This window comes from Microcaecilia unicolor, chromosome 1, assembly GCF_901765095.1.
Source record: "Microcaecilia unicolor chromosome 1, aMicUni1.1, whole genome shotgun sequence".
NCBI lineage: Eukaryota > Metazoa > Chordata > Amphibia > Gymnophiona > Siphonopidae > Microcaecilia > Microcaecilia unicolor.
In genome coordinates this window covers 92,875,656-92,899,453 of record NC_044031.1, presented here as the reverse complement: position 1 = coordinate 92,899,453, position 23,798 = coordinate 92,875,656, and the positions used below count along the sequence as shown (strand labels likewise).

Here is a 23,798-nt window from a genome sequence, read left to right as displayed (position 1 = left end):
GTAAAATGTTGATGACAGGTAATAATAGCTTGTTACCTTTCCATATGTTGGTTGGTTACATCATGTTGCTATGTGCATTTTGTGTTTGGAATACCTTGTTTGGTCCTTTGTCATCAATAAAAATGATTTAATATGGATCTTAGCACAAGCTGCCAACTAATGCAAATTAGTAAACAGACTCCTAAAAACACGATTGGCTGATTCACTGACAGACACAAACTCAGGGGCTGCAAAACACCTTTTGGGATGGAGGGGCCAAACAAGCAAATCTCTGGTCTCACCCCCAAGATCTTTAATGGCTAAGCATCAGGTAAAATATTGGTAGGGCCATTGCTCCAGTGGCCCACACCATTACACTGCCTATCCTAAAACTGGATGCTTATATCAGCCTATGCTGCATGTCACAGTGATGTTCTACAACCTTCAAACTTCTAAGGCAAAGTATAAATGCTAGTTTTACAGGAAATTTTTTTCAGTGCCGCAGTTTCCTTCTACTCTTATGGGCTTCCATCTCAATCAGACCTGGTCTCTATCTGTGTCACGACTGTGACTTTATTCCATGCCTACACTCACCTTGCCTCCAGGTGACCGGGCCCTGTGGTTGTAGTGGACTGTTTTTTCCTGTTTCCCAGATGTCTTCCAGGTTCCATTCCTGATGTTCCAGCTTTCCAGACTTGCCCCGGTGGCTCTGCTGTCAAGCCTCACTGGTGACATCACCTGTAATTGCCTTATTAAGCACCTGGGAACTTTCAGGCTTTGCCTTTGCAACAGAGGTCTTCAGATATGCTTTTGTCTGAGAGTGTTTGTTGCTGCTCTAGCTCTGCTAGTATCTGCTTTGTGTGTCCTTAGCTTTAGTTTCTTCTGTTTGTTCTTGCCTTGGGTGTCTTTAACTTTAGTTCCTTACTGCTGTATCTGCTCTGCCTAGCTTCAGTTCCTTATTGTTAGTTGCTGATTTGCTCATTATCAGTTCTAGTTTCCCTCCTGCTGTTTCAAGCCCTGTGTGTCTTTAACTTCAGTTCCTTGCTGCTGTATCTGCTCTGCCTAGCTTCAGTTCCTTACTGTTTGTTGCTGTTTTGCTCATTGTCAGTTCTAGTTTCCCTCCTGCTGTTTCAGCCCTGTGTGTCTTTAACTTTAGTTCCCTGCTGCTGTACCTGTTCTGCCTAGCTCCAGTTCCTTATGGTTTCCCTGATCTGTCTGTCTTCTGCTATAGTTCCCTGCCTGCTTGTTCCACCCTGGTTGTGCTTAGTTTTAGCCCTTACCCGTTCATGTCTGCCTTGCCTGAGTACTTCAATCTGGTTCCAGTCCAGCCAAGCCAAGTCCGCTCCAGCTTGTGATTCCAGTCCAGTCAAGCCAAGCCCGCTCCAGCTTGTGGTTCCAGTCCAGTCAAGCCTGCTCCAGCTTGTGGTTCCAGTCCAGCCAAGCCAAGTCCGCTCCAGCTTGTGATTCCAGTCCAGTCAAGACAACTCCGCTCCTGCTTGTGGTTCCAGTCCAGCCAAGCCAAGTCCGCTCCAGCTTGTGGTTCCAGTCCAGCCAAGACAAGTCCGCTCCAGCTTTTGGTTACAGTCCAGCCTGTTGGTGTTTGTCCGCGCTTCCTGTTGGGTGGTCTTCCTGCTACTGCTGGTCTCTGGCAGCAGCCCAAGGGCTCACTACTCCAGATCACTTGCAGCGACGTGATAATCTTGGATAAAATGCCATAAATGTTTGGTCACAATTACTTGGGGATTAGGAACCTAGCCATCTAGTTCATCACTTTATTAGGGGACACAGACCACTGCACCTTCTGGACTATGTGAACATCAATGGGCAGGATGCCCTCTTTTCAGGGCCATTAATGCTTGACAGTATCCTTTTAATATAACTGCACCATGAATTTTTTTTGTTCGTAAATCCATAACTGCTTGCATTTTTTAAATGTTTCTACAAACAGAGAGTACTCTCAAAATCTTACACTGAAAGAGGGATAGAACAACTCTTATACGAGGTGAGACTAAAGAGGTTAGGGCTCTTCAGCTTGGAGAAGAGACAGCTAAAGGAAGATGTCATAGAGGTCTATAAAATCTTTAATGGAGTGGAACAGGTAAACGTGAATTGACTGCTTATTCTTTCAAGATGTACAAAGACTATGGAATACTCCATGAAGTTACATAGTAGCATATTTAAAACAAATAGGAGAAAAATGGTAAAAAGTAGTTAATGCAGCTGGGTTTAAAAAAGGTTTGGACAAACATCTAGAAGTCCATATACTGTTATTAAGGTAGACCTGGGGAAAGCCATTGCTTTTCCCTGGGTTAAATAGCATAGAATCTTGCTACTTTGAGGGGGGGGGGGGGGGGGGGGGGGGAGGGGTCTGAGCCAGTAGGGCAACTCTTATGCTGTGATCTCTATTCATTATATTTATATAAAAATTTACATTCCACCTACAACTAAATAGATACAATAAAAACATAATTATATTATTTTATTTTGTTCAGATTTTGATTATGTATGACAATGGATCAACACAGTTATTTCAGGCAATAAACACATTCTTAGAGATACTATGTGACTTCTATCAGCTCAGTCACTGACAATGTACAGTACCTGTGAACTTGATACTATCCCTTTGTCAAGGTGCTATTAGTAGCAAGAGTGGCAAGCCCATGATTAGACAGGATTACTCTCAATGTTACTTATTGAGATGGGGCTCTCTAACACATTTACTATCCAGTACTGCCATTCCCTGCTTTCCATGGTGAACGAAGAACAAAGTTCTACATTTTACCTGTTCCAAAACTGTAGGCTATAACCCAAAATGGGGTCACAAGAAACAAGGCTGTTCTCCCTGCAGAGAGATATCCCCTTCTGTTTCTCTAATCCAAGCTGCATTCATATCTCATATAGGCTCCAACCCAAACCTCTTATTGGAAAGGAACTCTGTATAGAGAGGGTCTCACTGCTGCTGCTATTACTTCCCAGTATTGGAAGAATGAGCGTAGGGAGGGAGATTGAGGTATGCTGGAAAAAGCTCTGCTATCCTGTTTGTTTGGCAGGTGGTGTCATGGAAATTTCTGAGTGTTAAAATAATAATGTGTGCATTGTCTGAAGTAACAGAGTTGAGCTGTCATCACAATTATAATGAATAAGAAGTCCTTTTACTTTATTATTGTTGTAAGTGTACTATATATATATATATATATATATATATATATATATATATATATACTGTATATATATAAAGAAAAGAGGAAGTCCTGTGCATTGTTAGATGATAAGTACTGTCAGGCTCAAAAAGCATAGCGGTCTGTGGCTTCTGATCAAGGGCAGGGTTGCATGGCTAGACGGGTAGATTTCTAATCCCTATGTAGCTGTGAATTTTTCATGGTATTGTATCAAAGAAAAGACAGCTCTGATTCAACTGGAAGCCCAGTGGAGGAGAAGGAAACTGCAGGGTTATTGTGGCTAAGAGAGAATTTTCCAAGAGTCTAAGTCCTTTGTTAGAATGCTACTACTACTACTACTATTTAGCATTTCTATAGCGCTACAAGGCATACGCAGCGCTGCACAAACATAGAAGAAAGACAGTCCCTGCTCAAAGAGCTTACAAATGCTCATAGGTGACTTCTGTTGATCTAGTGTTTGCGTAAGCAATACATAGTAACATAGTAGATGACGGCAGAAAAAGACCTGCACGGTCCACCCAGTCTGCCCAACAAGATAAACTCACATGTGCCATTTTTTGTGTATACCTTACCTTGATTTGTACCTGTCTTTTTCAGGGCACAGACCGTATAAGTCTGCCCAGCACTATCCCCGCCTCCCAACCACCAGCACCGCCTCCCACCACCGGCTCTGGCACAGACCGTATAAGTCTGCCCAGCACAATACATCCTGTTGTAACCTGCAAAAAGGTTTCTATACATTTTAACTCAGACTGTCTATGTTGGGCTTCTAAAGTCTGAATGTCGGATTTAAACTAAGTATTAGGTTTTCTAACTTTTGTTTACGTGAACTGGCCTGTTGAAGAAAATGACCTTTAGCAACCACTTTTAGAGCATCCCAGATAATCCCAATAGACAACAAAGGTTCCAGAGTTCAAATTATGCTCTATATAAGACTCTAAAACTTTACGAAAGGAATCACAAAATGTTTCATCCTACAGATATTTAACACACACTTTTTATCCAAGATTTGGATTTTAGATTAGTCATCTTTTTCAAATCCAAGCTCAAGACAAGTTTGGGTACATGAGCCAAGAGGCAATTGACGGTGAAATGACTTGCATTAGAGGGAGAAATGGGATTTGAACCCTTGGCTTCCCTGGTTCCCACCCTACTTCTTTACCATTAAGCTGGTACTCAACTCTAAATTTATATAAAAAAGTACAAAATAACAGCAAAATGCAATAAAGGCCAATTTCTTCAACAGGCTAGTCCATGTAAACAAAAGTTAGATAACCTAATACTTAAGTTTAAATTCCACATTCAGACTTCAGAAACCCAACACAGACAGGCTTAGTTAAAATGTATAGAAACCTTTTTGCAGGTTACAACAGGATGTATTGCTTATGCAAACTCTAGAATAAAAGAAGTCACCTATGACATTCTAACAAAATGGGCAGGACAGTAACTGTCAAGCACTGCAAAATTCAGGTGCAGAGAGGGGTCTTCCAAGTGAAGGCTGCTGATGGAGCTTGACTCACTTCTCTGAGATTTGGGAGTGTTTTAGGCAATTTTATTGGCTTTATCATCAGGCAGATCCCCAAATATCTGACAATGCTATTGTTGAATATTTAGAGAGTATTCATATGCCTACATTGACGCCAGCACAGTGAGCTGAAGTGAATAGCGAAATTACAACCAAGGAGCTTTTTACAGGCGATTAAAACTCTACCTACAGGGAAAGCTCCAGGTCTAGATGGGTTCAAGAGGGATCATGTGTGTCTATCTGCTGTTGTATACTATGTTACTATGTCCCCAGTTACCTGCAGGCTCAGCTGTAGATTCTACAATAAGGGTTATACTATTTTCTATCAAGTTTGAGTTGCTGTAGAATATTGCATCTGTTTGCATATCTTCATACATTAGGATGTATAATAGTTGATTTCTGTTCTTTTTTGTTAACAGATAATAGTTCAAGTTTCTATAATTGTACAGAAAAGAAATTAACAAATATGCCTCAATTATATCTTTCAATGATTTTAAATTTCCTTCTTCCCCTTAAATGGCTTCATACTCCCATCTACTCCTTCATCATCTCCTTCTTCTTCCTTTTGGTCTCCTACCCTTCTCACTCCTCCTATCCTATAATCCAAGTCTCTCCTCCTTCCACCGCCCTTATCTCCAGTCTCTTATTCTGCTGCTATTTGACTCAGTTTGTCACTCCCTATACAGAGCAGCAACAGCAGCCTGAAGAGTCAGCATGAGTTCCCAGGTCTTTCAGCTGGAAGAGAACAGGAGCAGCATTTAAAGTGCTGGTGGGAGTTCCCAGGTTCCAATCTGGTAGAAGAAAGGAGCAGCTGTGATTAAGAGCTGGCAAGATTTCTCAGGTCCTACAGGCAGCAAAAATAAAGAGAGGGGTGGTGCTGGTAGAGCTTGCAGGAGTCCCTAGGTCCCACCGGCAGAGGCAGAGCTGTTCACTTTTGTCAACTGCTGCCCTCTTCTGTGCCAGTCTACAAGAGGTATACCATAAAGGTATTAGAAATGGGTTATGTATATTCTAATATGTAACCCTGCTGATCACCTTGAGCACCCAATGATCTTTGAGTAGAACAGACTGACGTGCCCTCCCAGTTGTACCCTTTGCGCCTTCTGTCTCGCTGCACCCTACGCCTGGAATAAACTTCCTGAGCCCCTACCTCTTGCCCCATCCTTGGCCACCTTTAAATCTAGACTGAAAGCCCACCTCTTTAACATTGCTTTTGACTCGTAACCACTCGCCTCCACCTACCCTACTCTCCTCCTTCCTGTACACATTAATTGATTTGATTACTTTATTTTTTGTCTATTAGATTGTAAGCTCTTTGAGCAGGGACTGTCTTTCTTCTATGTTTGTGCAGCGCTGCGTATGCCTTGTAGCACTATAGAAATGCTAGATAGTAGTAGTAGTAGGTAGGTAGGTAACTCACTGGGTCCCTTATCCTCCTGTGAAGTAGGACCCCTTACAATCATATGAGTTACAACATCCCAAAAAGACTGACTTCTTGAACCTGCTCAAAGACTAACAGAAGGAGGAAGTCCGCCTACTTGACCAAGTGCACCCTACTTCTTTTGATCAAATTGACCCAAAGACCCTTGCACAGAGTCTGATTCTTAGGTGGCCTCCGAGTTCTTGTCTGCCCTAGGTCTTTAACCAACTTCTTAAGGTCTTCCCCCACAAAGCATCCTTGAAGAGCAGCTTACTGAGGCATGCCTTGGAGGCCAAGTCAGCTGACTAACTGCAGGCCCACAACCACTGCCAAACCACAATTATAGAAACCATGGTTCTAGACACAATCTGGACTAGGTCAAACATCAGCCAGAAATACCACCCTGGAATCCAGGTGTGCCATTATCTGGGATTTACAGCAGCTGCTGGGTCCACCAGAGAAAAGTGTGGGCCACATAACCTTTGATATAGTCACCTGTACACAGCATGAATGATGCAAAGGCCTGTTTCAGAACTGAACCTCCACTTTCTTGTCCTGTGAATATTTTAGGGCTATGCCCCCTTCACCTGAATAGTGGTCATCTTAGTTACCACTATCATAAGGGAAGGTGGAAAACCTGGGAAGGCTGCCTGAAAGAGTTCTGCTGCATTAGGCCAAGCTGCAACTATTTGTTTGAGGCAGAGAATAGAGATAAGTTCCAGGTTGCACCACTCCTTATACTACTGCTGACATCACCTAAAGTCAGTGTTCTCTGCCTTCATCTGTTGGTTGAATGGCACAGCCCACTTCTCTGGACTACATAGTAGGATAAGGAAATCTATTTACAATTATCCTCTTGTTCTTCTCCATGTTAAAGCACCACAGCTCTGTCCTATATGATACAAGATGCTAGAAGCAGTTTACCCTAACCAACTGTACCCTTAGGTCACTCAAAGTGCTATAGAAAAAGCAATGCCAGGCTCACCAACTTCTGAAATAGCTCTACAATTCTTAAATCACTTATCAGTTCATAAACTATCTGAGTTGAAACTGTACATTGAGTGAAGTCAATTTATTATTATAATGAAAATTCTCTTTTACCTCTTGAATTAGAGCATTGTGCCGCAATAGTTTACGTGCTTTCATAATACGGACTATAGCAGCTTGAAGATACATTTTCCTGTCTTCATCTACGGCACTTCTGGTCTGTTCCACCTCCTAAAATGCAAAATGAATAGTGGCTATATTAAAATTATCAGGTTACTAATCTGCATCTGACAAATACTTCACCTTACCAGCTCTAGCAAAACAAAACATGCTAGCAATACAGAAACCCAAAATACTGTTAGCTATTCATTAACAATGTAGCTAATAAATGAAGCCTTCTGAAAAATTAGATGAAACTAATCTAAGATGATAGTGCCCCCGAGTCACTTGTACAGTCTGCATATTCCCTCCATCACCATCAAAACATAAATGTTGAAAAAATCCTCTCAGACATCTGGCTCTAAATACTCCTTTGCAGTACTAATCTTTCTTTGGTCAGCTCCTAAAATATGTTATTAATTTTGAACTACCACAGCACAGCTGTTCTGTAACACTTGTCCACATAAAATGTCTTTTTGAGGTTAAAAAAAAAAACAGTTTTCTTCCTCTTCCAACATTAATCACACTATCAATTCCTGAAAAGGACAGTTTCTTAACTAGACTGACTTACAATGTGTGAGTAGGGTCCCAAAATACAATAGCATAGTAACAGATGGTAGTGTACCTGAATGTAACTCACCTTGAGATACTACTGAAAAGGTGTGAGAAAATCAAAAAAAAAAAAAAATAAAGACCAGTATGGTCCATTTAGTCTGCCGAGCAAGGTGGTTTAGAGTCATACCTGCCGCTCTGTACTGAACATGATAGTTACCTCCTCTCTGCCCTTGTTTAGAGTTGTACCTGATGCTCCATGTAGATTACACCCATTTATGTCATTTGTTTTCCTAGAAAAGGATTCTCTGTTTTTATCCCAGTCTTTTTGAATTCTGTCAGTTATATTTCTACCAGGAGGTGATTGGGACAAGAGGAAGTGTTATCAAGAAAACTCAAACATAATGCGCTCCTCTTAAGTTTCCGTGGCTGCCATCATGGCTGACCCAGAAGTTGTTCTGGTCTTGCTATGTCTCAGCAAGTGAAACCGGCATTTCAGCCATCGTGCTATGGCTTTTGGATTTTTTTTTTTTTGTATTTAACATTAAAATTGTCAAAAGGCAAGGAAAGGGATTATCCCACTGGAACCTTTACATGCTCTGCTGGCCAACATGGTTCATGAATATGTCACACTGATCCAAAGAAAATCCAGACTTCACTATGGATTGTTTCAGCAAGTGTTGTAAATTTGAATACTGGGGATGGATTGCCTCTACCAAGCCCAGAATTGCTGGTGACTGCTGTAAGCCAGAACATGACAACCGAGTGAAAGAACATTTTGCTGAGAAACATGCTTGAAAGTATGGCTAACCTGGTGGAGCAGGAAGTGCAGAACAGCCTGGATCAGCATGTTAGTCAGTGAGAGCAGCCCCCTGGATCAGTGACATCAGTGGCGAGCAAGGCATTAGTTTCGCATATGGTATGGAGTGTTTGGTCTCTCTTGAATGGACAGGTTTTGCATTCCCCCCAGTCGAAGGCTTTGTTTTCTAGCAACCAGGCATATTTAACAGAACAGTAACCATTATGCTTTAATCTATATTTCAATCTTCATAAGTTTGAAGTTGTATTTGGTCAGATAAAAACCTTAGTCAAAACTCAACTGGGAAAACTGGCTGGTTAACCAGAAAACTGGATCCCTGCAAAAATCTAGAGAAATTTGATATGCTAAGGGATTGATATTCAGCTAGCAGCACTCAGTGTTTTGCTAATCGCCGCTGTCGTTATGCCTGGAAATTCAATGCCAGGCCATGTCCAGGTTTCGGCATTATTTCTGGGTTTGCAGAGCCGGCTAAAGAATAGCCAGTTAAATGCAATATTTACCACTTAACCAGCTGTGGGGCACGCATAAAGATATGACTAACTTTTATGTGGTTACCTTGGCTGGTTAAGTGCTGACTCTGCACCCAGAACACCCCAAAATAGCTGGTTTTGAGAAAGGCGCTAACAGGACGTTTTCAGCGGCACTAACCGGTTAATGACTGGTTAGCCTCAAACAACTGATTTAACCGGACAGGAGCCATTTCTGGCCAGTTAAATTGCTTTGAATATCAACCCATAAATAGTAATGTTACTCACAGAAAATTGGAGTGTTGGGAAAAATGAAGTGGTTCAAATGAAAATTTATCAGTTTTCTCAGGTCACTGTTCCCTACGAAGATATTCAAAAATCAGTATTTTGGACATGCCATCAGAGGCTTTGTTACCATCTACTAAAGTATACATGCCCAAGAAAAAAAATGATGAATTGCAAGGAAGGCTTTAACATCCTCCTTAAATCTCCAACTATGCTCCACCTCCCCCACTCATCAAAATTGTCACTGTCTTGATCTCATCTTCTCCTCCAACTGTTCACCCTCTAGTTTCCTTGCCTCTGATCTTCCCCTCTCTGATCACCATCTTATAACTTTCACACTTAAATCTCCTCCCTCCCAGTCCCGTCCTATCTTATCTAATTTATCTAGGAATCTTCACGATATTGACCCTTCATCTCTATCCTCCCATGTTTCAAACCTCCTCTCTACTGTGGCACCATCCACGTCTGTCAACGAGGCTGTTTCTTCTTACAACAATACTCTATCCTCTGCCTTAGACACTCTTGCACCTTTGATGACCTGCCCTGTAAGGCGTACAAAACCCCAACCTTGGCTGACTTCTAATATCCGCTACCTACGTTCCTGTACCCGCTCCACCGAACACCTCTGGCGGAAATCTCGGGCCCTTGCTGATTTCTTACACTTTAAGTTCATGCTGACCTCCTTACAATCTGCTCTTTTACAAGCCACACAGGATTATTATATCCAACTGACCAACTCTCTTGGCTCTAACCCTCGACTTCTCTTCACCACATTGAACTCTCTCCTCAAGGTGCCCCCTCCCCCAACTCCCCCTTCATTATCTCCTCAGACCCTTGCTGAATTCTTTCATGACAAGGTTCAAAAGATAAATCTTGAATTCTCTACCTCGCTACCTCTCCCTCCACTAGTCCGTTCCCCTCTCTCTCCTTCCCCTCATTCCTTTTCCTCCTTTCCTGAAGTTACTACAGAGGAAACTACACTTCTCCTTTCTTCCTCAAAATGTACCACCTGCTCCTCTGATCCCATTCCCACCCACCTTCTTAATGCCATCTCTCCTGCTCTTATTCCTTTTATCTGTCACATTCTCAACCTCTCACTTTCCACTGCAACTGTCCCTACTGCCTTTAAACATGCTGTGGTCACAACTCTCTTTAAGAAGCTGTTCACCACCGCTGCCTTGATTTTCTCTCCTCACATGCTATTCTTGACCCACTACAATCTGGTTTTCGCCCTCTCCATTCAACCAAAACTGCGCTTACTAAAGTCTCCATTGACCTATTACTGGCTAAATCCAGAGGTCTCTATTCCATCCTCATTCTTCTTGACCTTTCCGCTGCTTTTGACACTGTCGATCACAGCATACTCCTTGATACCCTGTTCTCACTTGGATTCCAGGGCTCTGTCCTTTCCTGGTTCACTTCCTAACTCTCCCTCTGCACCTTCAGTGTTCAATCTGGTGGATCCTCTTCTACTTCTATCCCCCTGCCTGTCGGCGTACCTCAGGGTTCTGTTCTTGGTCCCCTTCTCTTTTCCATCTACACTTCTTCCCTTGGTTCATTAATCTCATCCCATGGCTTTTTCTACCATCTCTATGCTGATGACTCCCAAATCTACCTTTCTACCCCTGATATCTCACCTTGCATACAAACCAAAATTTCAGTGTGCTTGTCTGACATTGCTGTCGGGATGTCTCAACACCACCTGAAATTAAACATGACCAAAACCGAGCTTCTCATTTTTCCCCCCAAACCCACCTCCCCACTCCCCTCGTTTTCTATTTCTGTTGATGGCTCTCTCATTCTCCCTATCTCCTCAGCTCGAAACCTTGGGGTCATCTTTGACTCTTCTCTCTCCTTCTCTGCTCATATCCAGCAGATCGCCAAGACCTGTCATTTCTTTCTTTACAACATCCGTAAAATCCGCCCCTTTCTTTCCGAGTACTCTACCAAAACCCTCATCCACATCCTTGTCACCTCTCGTTTAGACTACTGCAATCTGCTTCTTGCTGGCCTCCCACTTAGTCACCCTCTCCCCTCTCCAATCGGTTCAAAACTCTGCTGCCCGTCTCGTCTTCCGCCAGGGTCGCTTTACTCATACTACCCCTCTCCTCAAGTCACTTCACTGGCTCCCTATCCGTTTTCGCATCCTGTTCAAACTTCTTCTATTAACCTATAAATGTACTCACTCTGCTGCTCCCCAGTATCTCTCCACACTTGTCCTTCCCTACACCCCTTCCCGTGCACTCCGCTCCATGGATAAATCCTTCTTATCTGTTCCCTTCTCCACTACTGCCAACTCCAGACTTCGCGCCTTCTGTCTCGCTGCACCCTACGCCTGGAATAAACTTCCTGAGCCCCTACGTCTTGCCCCATCCTTGGCCACCTTTAAATCTAGACTGAAAGTCCACCTCTTTAACATTGCTTTTGACTCGTAACCACTTGCCTCCACCTACCCTCCTCTCCTCCGTCCTGTACACATTAATTGATTTGATTTGCTTACTTTATTTTTTGTCTATTAGATTGTAAGCTCTTTGAGAACAGAGTGGACACCAGGGAGGGAGAGACAAACATGAAAAAGGATCTGCGGAAACTAGAAGAATGGTCTAAGGTTTGGCAATTAAAATTCAATGCGAAAAAATGCAAAGTGATGCACTTAGGGAGTAGAAATCCACGGGAGAAGTATGTGTTAGGCGGGGAGAGTCTGATAGTTACGGACGGGGAGAGGGATCTTGGGGTGATAGTATCTGAGGATCTGAAGGTGACAAAACAGTGTGACAGGGCAGTGGCCGTAGCCAGAAGGTTGCTAGGCTGTATAGAGAGAGGTGTGACCAGCAGAAGGAAAGCGGTGTTGATGCCCCTGTTTAAGTCGTTGGTGAGGCTCCAACTGGAGTATTGTGTTCAGTTCTGGAGGCCGTACCTTGCTAAGGATGTTAAAAAAATGGAAGCGGTGCAAAGAAAAGCTACGAGAATGGTATGGGATTTGCGTTACAAGACGTATGAGGAGAGACTTGCGGACCTGAACATGTATACCCTGGAGGAAAGGAGAAACAGGGGTGATATGATACAGACGTTCAAATATTTGAAAGGTATTAATCCGCAAAGAACCTTTTCCGGAGATGGGAGGGCGGTAGAACGAGAGGACATGATATGAGACTGAAGGGGGGCAGACTGAAGAAAAATGTCAGGAAGTATTTTTTCACGGAGAGAGTGGTACATACTTGGAATGCCCTCCCGCGTGAGGTGGTGGAGATGAAAACGGTAGCGGAATTCAAGCATGCGTGGGATAAACATAAAGGAATCCAGTGCAGAAGGAATGGATCCTCAGAAGCTTAGCCGAGATTGGGAGGCAGGGCTGGTGTTTGGGTGGTGGGACTAGTTCTGGGCAAGACTTCTACCGTCTGTGTCCTGAAAATGGGGCTAGTTCTGGGCAAGACTTCTACGGTCTGTGTCCTGAAAATGGCAGATACAAATCAAGGTAAGGTATACACAAGAAGTAGCACATATGAATTTATCTTGTTGGGCAGACTAGATAGACCGTGCAGGTCTTTTTCTGCCGTCATCTACTATGTTACTATGTTGAGCAGGGACTGTCTTTCTTCTATGTTTGTGCAGCGCTGCGTACGCCTTGTAGTGCTATAGAAATGCTAAATAGTAGTAGTAGTAGTAGAACTCTAATTGACAGAATGAATTGTACTCACTCTGGAGAACATAATGAAAGAAGATTTTAAGATCTATTTTTATGGTATCTTATATTCTGGAGTCAGATTATTCATTCAAAATAGAGATAAATTGTTCTTTGGGTTCTTGCTGATGGAAAACGAAGACAATTTCTTATTCTGTGCTGAGCATCTGTTGCCCTGTGTTTGCTGTTTAAATGTTTGATTATATTTGAGAAAAATATAGCTAAATCTCTTACAAAGGCTTTTGAGGAAAAAAGACTACTGTTAAAATGACCACAGGATCTGGTGGGAACTGTATGATGAGTTTAGCCAGGTATATATACCCAGTGTACCTGACTGTAACTCACCTTGAGCTACTACTGAAAAAAGGTGTGAGCAAAATCCAAATAAATAAATAAATAAATAAATAAATAAATAAATAAATAAATAAATAAATAAATAAATATATACAGGCCTCACTAGATTTGATGCTGCTACAATTACTGTATTCTTTCTGGATGATGCCTTTGTTTATTTAGTTAATATCCACTTTAAAAAAAACCAGCCTCTATCATCTCTGTGCTGTGACTTGTCCAACATACAGCCAGCACAAACCTCATCTTATTACAGAAGGCCATGTCACAATTTGTGCTATCAGAATCTCTACATCTTCAGAAAAAAACACATTCATTCTTGCAAAATACATTCAATGTCTTGATCAAGGACACTGCAAGGATCCTCCAGGAGTAACATGTCAGGATCAGACCACAGTGCAGGCCTTTCAATCTAGTAGAGTTACCCCATGGAGAGAGACAGGGCCGGTCTTAGCAAGTGTGGGGCCCTGTGCAGACCAATTTGATGGGGCCCCACCCTAGCCCTGCCCCCACCTAGCTCCGCCCCCACCCTAGCTCCAGGGCCGCCACCCCTCCCTCCGAGTTCCCAGGCCACCCCCCCCTGAGCTCCCGGACCATCCCCCCTCCCTCCCTCCAAGCTCCAGGGCTCCTCCCTCCTTCCCAGCTCCAAGGTGACCAACGGTCCTCTGCTCCCTGCAGGGAACGGCGCAGGGCCTCCTAGAGCTTAGGATCTCTCCCGCGAGTTAATCTGCCACCCGACCTGTGACCCTGCTCCAGGTACTCACTTGAGAGAAGAGCCAGGCTTTCACCTGTACCTCCCTAGTGCCGCGCGGGTAGGCCGATTTCAGCGTAGCCTCTTAGTCTGTGTGGTGAAGTAGGTCCAACTGGGCCCAGTCTTTTCGTTCCCTCGTGGTGCATCCGATGCTCGATCCTCTCACCTGTTCTTCTCGCTGTCTCCTTCCATCTCGCTGCTCAGCCTGTGTGGTGCTCCGCTCCCTGCCCCGCAGTCGGTACCTCTCGCAATCTTCAGCGCTGGCAGCCTAGCCGACGGTGTCGGAAGCGGGCTCCCCATATCAGCTGTTTAGAAGGTAGGTGCCGGCGAACGGACGGCAGTCAGTACAGGCGGTGTTCGTTGGCGGCTGGTGGTGCAAGAGGTGATCGCGGCCCGCCAGTGACAATGGGGGTGGGCGAAGTCAGGCGGTTGTTAAGACCTGGGCCGTTCAGCAACGCGGTCTTGGGCATTCGCGTGGGGCAGGCTCAGCAGGCTCTCTGCGGTGTCCTGGCTCGGGAGTTAGTGTAGGCTCCGTAGTGCCTCTTGATGCACTTTCTGGCGAATTTTGGAGGGAGGGGCGAGGGGGACTGGAACTCGGGCGGGGCGGAGGCGTGCCGCGCGGGGCCCCCTTGAGCGCGAGGCCCTATGCAGTCGCCTCGCCCTAAGACCGGACCTGGAGGGAGAGGGAGGGAGAGAGAGAGAGAGAGAGAGAGAGAGAGAGAGAGAGAGACGCATTCTTCCCAGGACCCTGTAGTCATCCTTTTGTCTACTTCAAATTCAGACTGTTCTGGGATCTTGCCAGGTACTTGTGACCTGGATTGGCCAGAATAGGATACTGGGCTTGATGGACCTTTGATCTGTCCCAGTATGGCATCACTTATTTTCTTATAACTCCTGGGAACACATTCTTTACCTTCCCCTTCTCTAAGGTTTGAAAATTTCCAAAGTGGCTTGGAAGATTATCCATATCCAGATTATATCCCAAGGAACTCATCACCGTAGCTGGAGAAGTTTTCTATAGGGATCCTCTTTAATCTTTCTCCTCCATTTCCATGAGGTTTCTTTAATGCCTGTCCTGGGAGGTTCCTTTTCCCTTGCAACAAGAATCAAAACCTCAGCCTGATATTTTTAAACTTTTATAACACATAGAAGGCCACACTGGCAGTCCCTATACATGGCTTACTTTATGAGCAGCAGCCTGTCTCTAAGAACTTGAATTGAAGCGTGGAGGGGCATTTTTGATATGATGTTGTGAGGAGTCCAAAGGTAGGATCAGTGTGGAATCTGACCTATAGGTGACCTTTATCTAAAAGCAGAAATTATATAGCTTAGCCCAGCTCTTGGAGAGACTCTTGAGGTCAGAACCTTTACAAAACACAGAAAACCAGAATGCAGCTTCTGTTGTGGTTAATGACAGTTGGAGATGGGAAAAAACAGGATGGGGATTGGAAAATGGCAAAGAAAGAGCATCACATGAAGAATCAAGGGCCCTGACTCACGTTCTGTTTAGCCATATGCTGTATAGTCATGGACTATAAAAATACCTGAAAGGTCTCTATTCAGTGGAGTCGTTTGCTGATGAGCGTGAGGTTTGTTCCCAAGCAAAATCTTTTAGGAAATCGTTGAAAAGGACTCCCCAGCTGAAGTTGGCCTAGAATGAAGCCAGGGCTTGGTTATGTTTATTTAATCTGCTAATAAATATCTGTATTACTTTTATAGTTGATGTGTGTCTGTGAAGTCTGTAAGTTTTCTTGTTCTTATACACTTGGAATGCAATCAGACCTAGTACAGATGTCCGAGTCCAAAAGTAAACTCCTACTTGAAAACAACCAGAAAAGCACTGGTATAACAGAACATCAAGAAAGGCATTTACGAATGTTAGAAATACCCCTAAAAAATGTCCAAAACAAAGATGCACAACAGACTGACAAAGATGTCATCAGATAGTTATACTACTACTACTTAACATTTCTAAAGCGCTACTAGGGTTACGCAGCACTGTACAATTTAACATGGAAGGACAGTCCCTGCTCAAGGAGCTTACAATCTAAAAGACAGGTGTACAATCTAAAGACAAGTGTACAATCTAAAAGACAGGTGTAAATCTAGAGACAAGTGTACAATCTAAAAGACAAGTGTAGAGTCAATCTGATGGGGCATACTATATTTCTCGAAAGTTTAGGTGCCGAAAGCACCATTGAAGAGGTGAGTTTTAAGCAGAGATTTGAAGATGGGTAGGGAGGGGGCTTGGCGTAGGGGTTGAGGAAGATTGTTCCAGGCATAGGGTGAGGCAAGGCAGAATGAGCGGAGCCTGGAGTTGGCAGTGGTGGAGAAGGGTACTGAAAGGAGGGATATGTCCTGTGAGCGGAGGTTACGAGTGGGAACATAGGGGGAGATGAGGGTAGAGAGGTAGTGAGGAGCCGCAGACCGGGAAGAGAAGCTTGAATTGTATGCGGTATCTGATCGGAAGCCAGTGAAGTGACTTGAGGAGAGGGGTGATATGAGTATATCGGTTCTGGCGGAATATAAGACGTGCGGCAGCGTTCTGAACAGATTGAAGGGGGGATAGATGGCTAAGTGGGAGGCCGGTGAGGAGTAAGTTGCAGTAGTCAAGGCGAGAGGTAATGAGAGTGTGGACGAGAGTTCGTGTGGTGTGCTCAAAAAGGAAAGGGCGAATTTTGCTGATGTTGAAGAAGAGACAGGTTTTGGCAGTCTGTTGGATATGAGCAGAGAAGGAGAGGGAGGAGTCAAAGATGACTCCGAGGTTGCGGGCAGATGGGACGGGGAGGATGAGGGTGTTATCAACTGAGATAGAGAGTGGAGGAAGAGGAGAAGTGGGTTTAGGTGGAAAGACGAGGAGCTTGGTTTTGGACATGTTCAGCTTCAGGTGGCGGTTGGACATCCAGGCAGCGATGTCGGATAAGCAGGCCGATACCTTGGCCTGGGTCTCCGCGGTGATGTCTGGTGTGGAGAGATATAGCTGGGTGTCATCAGCATAAAAATGATACTGAAAACGATGAGATGAGATCAGTGAGCCTAGGGAAGAGGTGTAGATTGAGAAGAGAAGGGGTCCAATGACAGATCCCTGGGGAACTCCAACAGATAGTGGGATGGGAGTGGAGGAAGATCCATGAGAGTGTACCCTGAAGGTGCGGTGGGAGAGATAAGAGGAGAACCAGGAGAGGACAGAACCTTGGAACCCAAAAGAGGACAGTATGGCAAGAAGTAAATCATGATTGACAGTATCAAACACCGCGGATAGATCGAGGATGAGGATGGAATAGTGGCCTCTGGATTTGGCGAAGAGCAGGTCGTTGCAGACTTTAGAGAGTGCTGTTTCTGTCGAGTGTAGAGGGCGAAAACCAGATTGAAGTGGATCGAGGATGGCATGAGAGGAGAGAAAATCAAGGCAGCGACTGTGAACGGCGCGCTCAAGTATTTTGGAGAGGAAGGGTAGGAGAGAGAAGGGGTGGTAGTTGGAGGGGCAGGTAGGGTCAAGTGATGTTTTTTTTTTAGGAGAGGTGTGACTATGGCGTGCTTGAAGGTGTCAGGGACAGATGCAGAGGAGAGAGAGAGGTTAAGGATGCGACAGATGGAGGGGGTGACAGTATGGGAGATGGTGTTAAGTAAGTTGGTGGGGATGGGATCGGAGGAACAGGTGGTGCATTTCGAGGAGGAAAGAAGGCGGGAGGTTTCATCCTCTGTGATCTCAGGAAAGGAGGAGAAAGAGGCCATGGTTGGTTGGTTGTTGGATGGGGCTACAGGCTGAAGAGGAGGTGGTGGCTTGGTAGTGAACTCAAGGTTGATCTTTTGCACCTTGTCGCGGAAGTAGTCCGCAAGTGATTGAGGAGAGAGTGAAGGGGGAGTGGGAGCGGGGGGCACTTTGAGGAGGGAGTTAAGGGTGGTGAAGAGACGACGAGGGCTGGAGCTGAGAGAATTGGTCAATTGGGTGTAATAGTCCTGTTTTGCAAGGAATAGGGAGGAATGGAAGGAGGATAGCATGAATTTGTAGTGAAGGAAGTCTAAATGGGTACGAGATTTCCTCCAGAGGCGTTCAGCGGATCGGGTGCAGGAGCGAAGGTAACGGATGCAAGGGGTCAGCCAAGGCTGGGGATTAGTACGCTTTGTGGGACGGGAGGTGGATGGAGCGAGGGTGTCCAAAGCAGAGGAGAGAGCGGCATTGTAAGCGGAGACCGCTTTGTCGACAGTCTCAGAGGACATGATGGAGGGGAGGAGATTAGAGATACTAGAGGATAAAGCGGGGGGGGGGGGGGGGGGGGGGGGGCGGTCAATAGCCTGGAGATTCCTGGAGGTGGTGGTTAAAGTTGGACGGGGTAGTGGGGGGGGGGGGTGAAGAAGTGTAAATGTGATCAGGTGATGATTGGAGAGAGGGAGAGCAGAAGCGTGGAAATTGGAGGGTGAGCCGGAGGAGGAGAGGACGAGGTCAAGACAATGGCCGTCACGGTGAGTAGGGGTGGTGGAGCACAGCTGGAGGTTGAAGGAGGATGTTAAGGTGAGGAACTTAGAAGTGTTAGGGTCAGATGGGTCATCAACGTGTATGTTAAAGTCTCCGAGAATGAGGGACGGAGATGAGGGCTCAAGAAAGACGGAAAGCCAAGCATCAAAGTCAGTGAGGAAGGAAGAGAAGGATTTATCAGGGGGGCAGAAGATGACTGCGACTCTGAGTGGCAGCGGATAGAATAGCCGGATGGAGTGGGCTTCAAAGGAAGAGAAGCAGTGACACTGCGGTAGGAGGAGGGGTTGGAAACTACAGGAGGGCGAGAGTAGTAGCCCAACGCCTCCACCGCGGCCAGCTGGGCGGGGAGTGTGGGAGAAGAGATAACCTCCATGGCAGAGGGCCGCGACTGAGGCCGAGTCTTCCGGGGAGATCCAGGTTTCGGTTAGGGCGAGCAGTTGAAGGGAGTGAGAGATGAAGAGATCGTGGGTGAAGGGCAGTTTGTTGCAGACTGAGTGGGCATTCCACAAGGCGCATGAGAAGGGGAGGGAAGAGGGGGGGAGGAGGGGAATAGAGACGAGATTGGAGACATCCCGGAATCGTTCGCATGGATAGGACGGGGACAGGTGAAGGGGACCTGGATTAGGGTTAATGTCTCCCGCGGATAGCAAGAGGAGGAGCAAGAGATTGCGGAGGAGGGTGGGGGAGGTCAGGCGGTGAAGGCGACGAAGACGGGGTGAATTTAGGAGGGATGGGTGGAATTTAGGAGGAATGGGGATGGCAGGAAGGAAGTGTTGAAGATTAAGAGCTAGGGAGGGGGACAAGAGGGATGGTGAGGTGGTGGGGGATGAGGGTGAATAGGGTATTGCCGTGGCGGGCAGGGCAGGAGGGCAGCGAGTTTTAGTGGTAGACAGTGGGAGTGGGGGGGAAAGAAGATTAGGAAGGGACAGGGCAAGGAAGAGAACGTGGACAGGGGCCATAAGTGACTGAGGTGTAACAGGTGACTATGTAGTGACTGAGGTGTTAAGCAGTTAACAGGTGTTAACAGGTGACTATGAGTTATGTCTGCCAACGGACAATGTCTACATGCAGAAGTAGTGCCATACTGAAAAAACGTCATCTGCGAATGTCAGGATGTCCCCTCCACGTGTACCACGACTATATATGGTTCGGCATGTGGAAGAGCATTTTCCCTACTGCCTCAACTATGTCCATAAGAAGGGAGTGGAACTTCACACTAGAGGAGTCTTGGCTCCTTGTCCTCCTGTGCCTACTTAAACATGATTAGACATTTCATTACAGATGTACAGCATTGTGGGTCCCCAAAAAAGGCCTGACAGGTCTCCTACCTCAGGTATCATACCCACAGCCCTCAGTTCCATGGGGGCTCACAATCTGTGCATATACTAGATTTTTGCTGCCTAAAAGATATCTGGTCTGAGGCGAAGGTAGATTGAGTGCATCAGAATGTTTTTTATATAACCATTTGAAAACAGTGATCATGCAGGACATATTCTATGCCTCCAGGCAGGTCCTTATAATGTTCCCCATCATAGGTGTCTCCTGACAAATATGATAGCCAGACAGCATTGGAATAAGCACCTCATGGGGGTGACAGCAGTTCCTGCTGCAGGGCAGATACTGCTAGATGAAAGCATATCTCTGTCCAGCAGCAGACAGCAAGAGGCAAATGCCAAATACCATGGATTTTTTTTTTGGCAAATGGCACCTTTTGTTGCAGCTTTCCAAAATATCCTCTCCACCACATAAGAATACTCAGGCAATATCCATGCCCGTGCTTCTCCCCTTGGTACAACAGTAAGCCTTGAACCTGTGACTGTCTGAGTCAGAGGCACCAGTCTTTCCAGGGGAGCTATTCTGGCCTCCAGATTGTTGCTTGTCAGCCCCAAGGCCCTGCTTAACCCAACCCCATAAGATAGCTTCTGCATATGTCCTATCCCCTATTTATCAGGCCAAATAAGCACCAAATAGACCCCATTCTCCCTGCTAGGCCACCCACATATTGTAGCCAGCAGAACAGCAGATTTCTGTTAAGGTGTGTTATCTAGCACTAACCACATGGAAGGTATAACACCAACATGGGTTTAGTATCAGTACCAAGACTAGAATTTGTTCTCTGCAATGCAGTCTGCCTCCCCCACATCAACGCTGGCTGTGAGTTTTATTACTGGCATAGTCAGATGTATCCTTATATATATCTACATATCTATATCCACACAAATACATATATGTACATTCTATTACATAGAAATAGAACAATAGGTCAAAAGAGAAAGAAAGGAAAGGAAAAGAACTGAAAGGTCTTGTCTAGCCAACGATACAGATCTGCTATGAACCCAGTGCACCGTGTATTCTCTACCAGTACACAGACAGAAGTCTGCAAACCATGAGGCAGGGGAATAGCTCAGCAGAGGGAAGTCCCAACATAGACGGCAGATGGGGGACAGAGATGGCAGGCCCTACATTACCTCAAAGCAGGGACAGCAGAGGCACAAGAAAGCTGCCAGCAAGTGCTGCAGAAGATGCAGCAGGTCTCCAAGGAGGCATGGGACAGCACATGGCTGCAGTCTGTGGATCTCCAGAGGAACAGGCAGGCTTACCCCGAGGCCCACACCACCACCTTGCCTACCCAGTGGGCCCCCTTTCCTCCTCCATCTGTCACCAGGGAGGAAGCAGCCAGTCAGCACCACCCTCAGGAACTGCAACAAACTGGGACCTATACCAAGCAGAAAAAGTACCTGGCAAGAGTCCACAAACTGAATGCAGTCTTCTATGGCATGCAGAGGTGGAGACCTGAAAGCACAAGTGGCAGGATGTCAAGGCCAAGGCTAAAGAGGGACCTCAGGAACACTCCATCCCCAACCTTCCCAGATTGTGCTCACAAACCTGCCCAGCCACTTTATCTCCACAGTTCCCCAGCAGGAAGGCTGTGTCCCAGGCACAAACAGCCATCTCCTGGCTAGATAAAGAGGCATATCTTCTCACAGTGACATTCTTATATTATGACAAATAGTGCCAAATGACACACCCAACACACCCTATATAGATGTCCAAGTCGGTATTTGCAAATGTCTCCATCCCACTTTCACTATGGCAACCAGCAAGGATACCCTCATTAGGAAGAAGAACTTCAGAGCACGGGAGGTGGAACTCCTCATGAAGGAAGTGGTAGAACACCACGACAGTCTCTCTGTATCTAAAGGCCAGTGACTTGGGGCCTATACCAAGCAAAGAAAGTGGGTGGCAATAATCCACAAACTGAATGCAGTCTTCTGCGCCAATGGAGACATGAAAGACTGCAAGTGCAAGTGGAGGAAGATGAAATGGGATGCCAAGGCTGGAAAGGAACCTAGAGAGACTAACTTTGCCCAGCTGACCACTGTCGAGCAAGATTCCACCCGAGTCCATCGATGGGTTGGGACAGAATGACACATCTGAAGACAAGGCACACAGGTAGGACCAAGGTGCCTGCTGCTTTCCGTATCTCTTCCTCTCCAGCTGGCACTATGGGTGTTGGGATAGTAGGGCCCCTTTCATTCCCAGCAGTTATCTGAGGGCACCAGGTTTGCAAGGGTTGTGCTCTAACACTGCTGCGTGGCATATTAGTGCACAAGTCTGGAAGCCTTCAGGTCTTTGGTTCAAATCCTGCTCTGTTTGCCTTTTGATCTAGAATCTACCCCCTTCCTTGAAAGGCAAAAGGGAAACAAGTGCATCCTTTGAAGTGGACATTTGGTATTTCAGGTCTGCACTGACCCTGGACATTTCAGAGCACTCCCACTATCCTGATTCCTTTACCCATCTGTAGTTCTTTCCGGATTCTGAGGTGGACAGTGCATGATACCCATCTTCTTCTCCACAGAGAAATGTCAGGGCATAGACAGGGTGCTGGCAGACAGTGGCAGTCCTCGTCACCTCTGAGACCAGCATGCATATGCAGAGATGTGTTCTGGGAGGGTGTGACAGCCTAACATAGTGGCTCTAGCAACTGAGACATGTATTCTTGTTTACTTTGCAGGTCCAGAGTCAGATTCTGAGGCGGGTCCCAGCAGCCTGGACCAGGGGCAGCCCAATCTGCAGGAGGAGAAGCAGGCTTTGGCAGCAGAGGGCTTCCCAGCACCCACAGAAGCACAGGGTCAGCCAAGCCATGAAACATCTGCAGGAGAGGAAGAGCAGCAGGAGTTAGCCCTGGCATCTTCCCCCCCCTCCACCCAAATCTGAAGATGGCGCCAGTGAGACTGAGGAGCCTGATGAGCCAAGGGAGTCATGGAGGGGAGCATTCCAACACTGACGTCAGACATTCAATCTGGCCTCAAAACTCCTGTGACAGAACCAACTGCTGGTGAACTATCACCATGAAAAGTGGCCAAATATTGCAGTGGCAGCTGAACAAGCTGGCTGCCTTGACATCTCTGACACCACAAGGCAGGGGTTGGACACTGCCTCGCCAACAGAGAGGGCTGGATCTTCCACTGGGACCGGAGGGAGGGCTGCCCACAAGCAGGAACAGGGGAGAGAGGGGAGTGGTGGCTGAGGGCATGAAGGACAGAGACTGTACTGTGAGGCACATCACTGTGGGAGTGTGGTGGTGGGGTAGGCTGGGTGTATGTAGGTTTGGGGTGGTAGGTGTGTCAGGGGGTTGGGGGAGGTGGTGGTGGAGGATGGGGGAGGGAAGTGGTGGTGGGTTTGTCACAATAAGTTGGGAAATAAATTTAGCACTGACTGTCATTAAGGATGTGTCTGTATGAGCCTTTGTCATGCTTGCACCCCCCAGCTGGTGTGGTGCCCAGTCTGCTCTGGTAGGGATGGAGGTGAGGAGGTCCTCCTCCTCCTCTTGGTCTGTTTCTGCCTGCTGCTGCTGTGGATGCTGTTGTGTTGGCTCTGGCAGGGGCCATCTTCTTTGCTGGGCCAACTTTGTGCAGAATGCAGCATGCCATGAAGATTTTGGCAACCTTCTCTGGGGTGTAGAGGAGTCCCCCCCCCCACAAACAGTTGAGGCATCGAAAGCAATTCTTGAGATGACCAAAGATCCTTTCTATAATGGAATGGGTGGTCTTATGGGCTGTATTGTAGCACTCCTCTGCCTCATTTTGGGGAGTGTACAATAAAGTTCAAGAGCCAGGTTCACTGGGGGAAGACTGTCACCTTGTGGGGGGGGGGGGGGGGG

The 23,798-nt window shown here is 46.1% G+C and overlaps 1 protein-coding gene across 1 annotated transcript in view; it reads right to left on the bottom strand.

Annotated features, from left to right (window-relative positions):
* Positions 1-23,798, bottom strand: part of CUL2 (cullin 2) — a 419,462-nt gene that overhangs the window by 13,393 nt on the left and 382,271 nt on the right. The window contains exon 22 of the mRNA XM_030199038.1: positions 7,205-7,321. Coding sequence (XP_030054898.1) covers positions 7,205-7,321 — 117 coding nt within the window. The remainder of the gene's footprint in view (positions 1-7,204; positions 7,322-23,798) is intronic.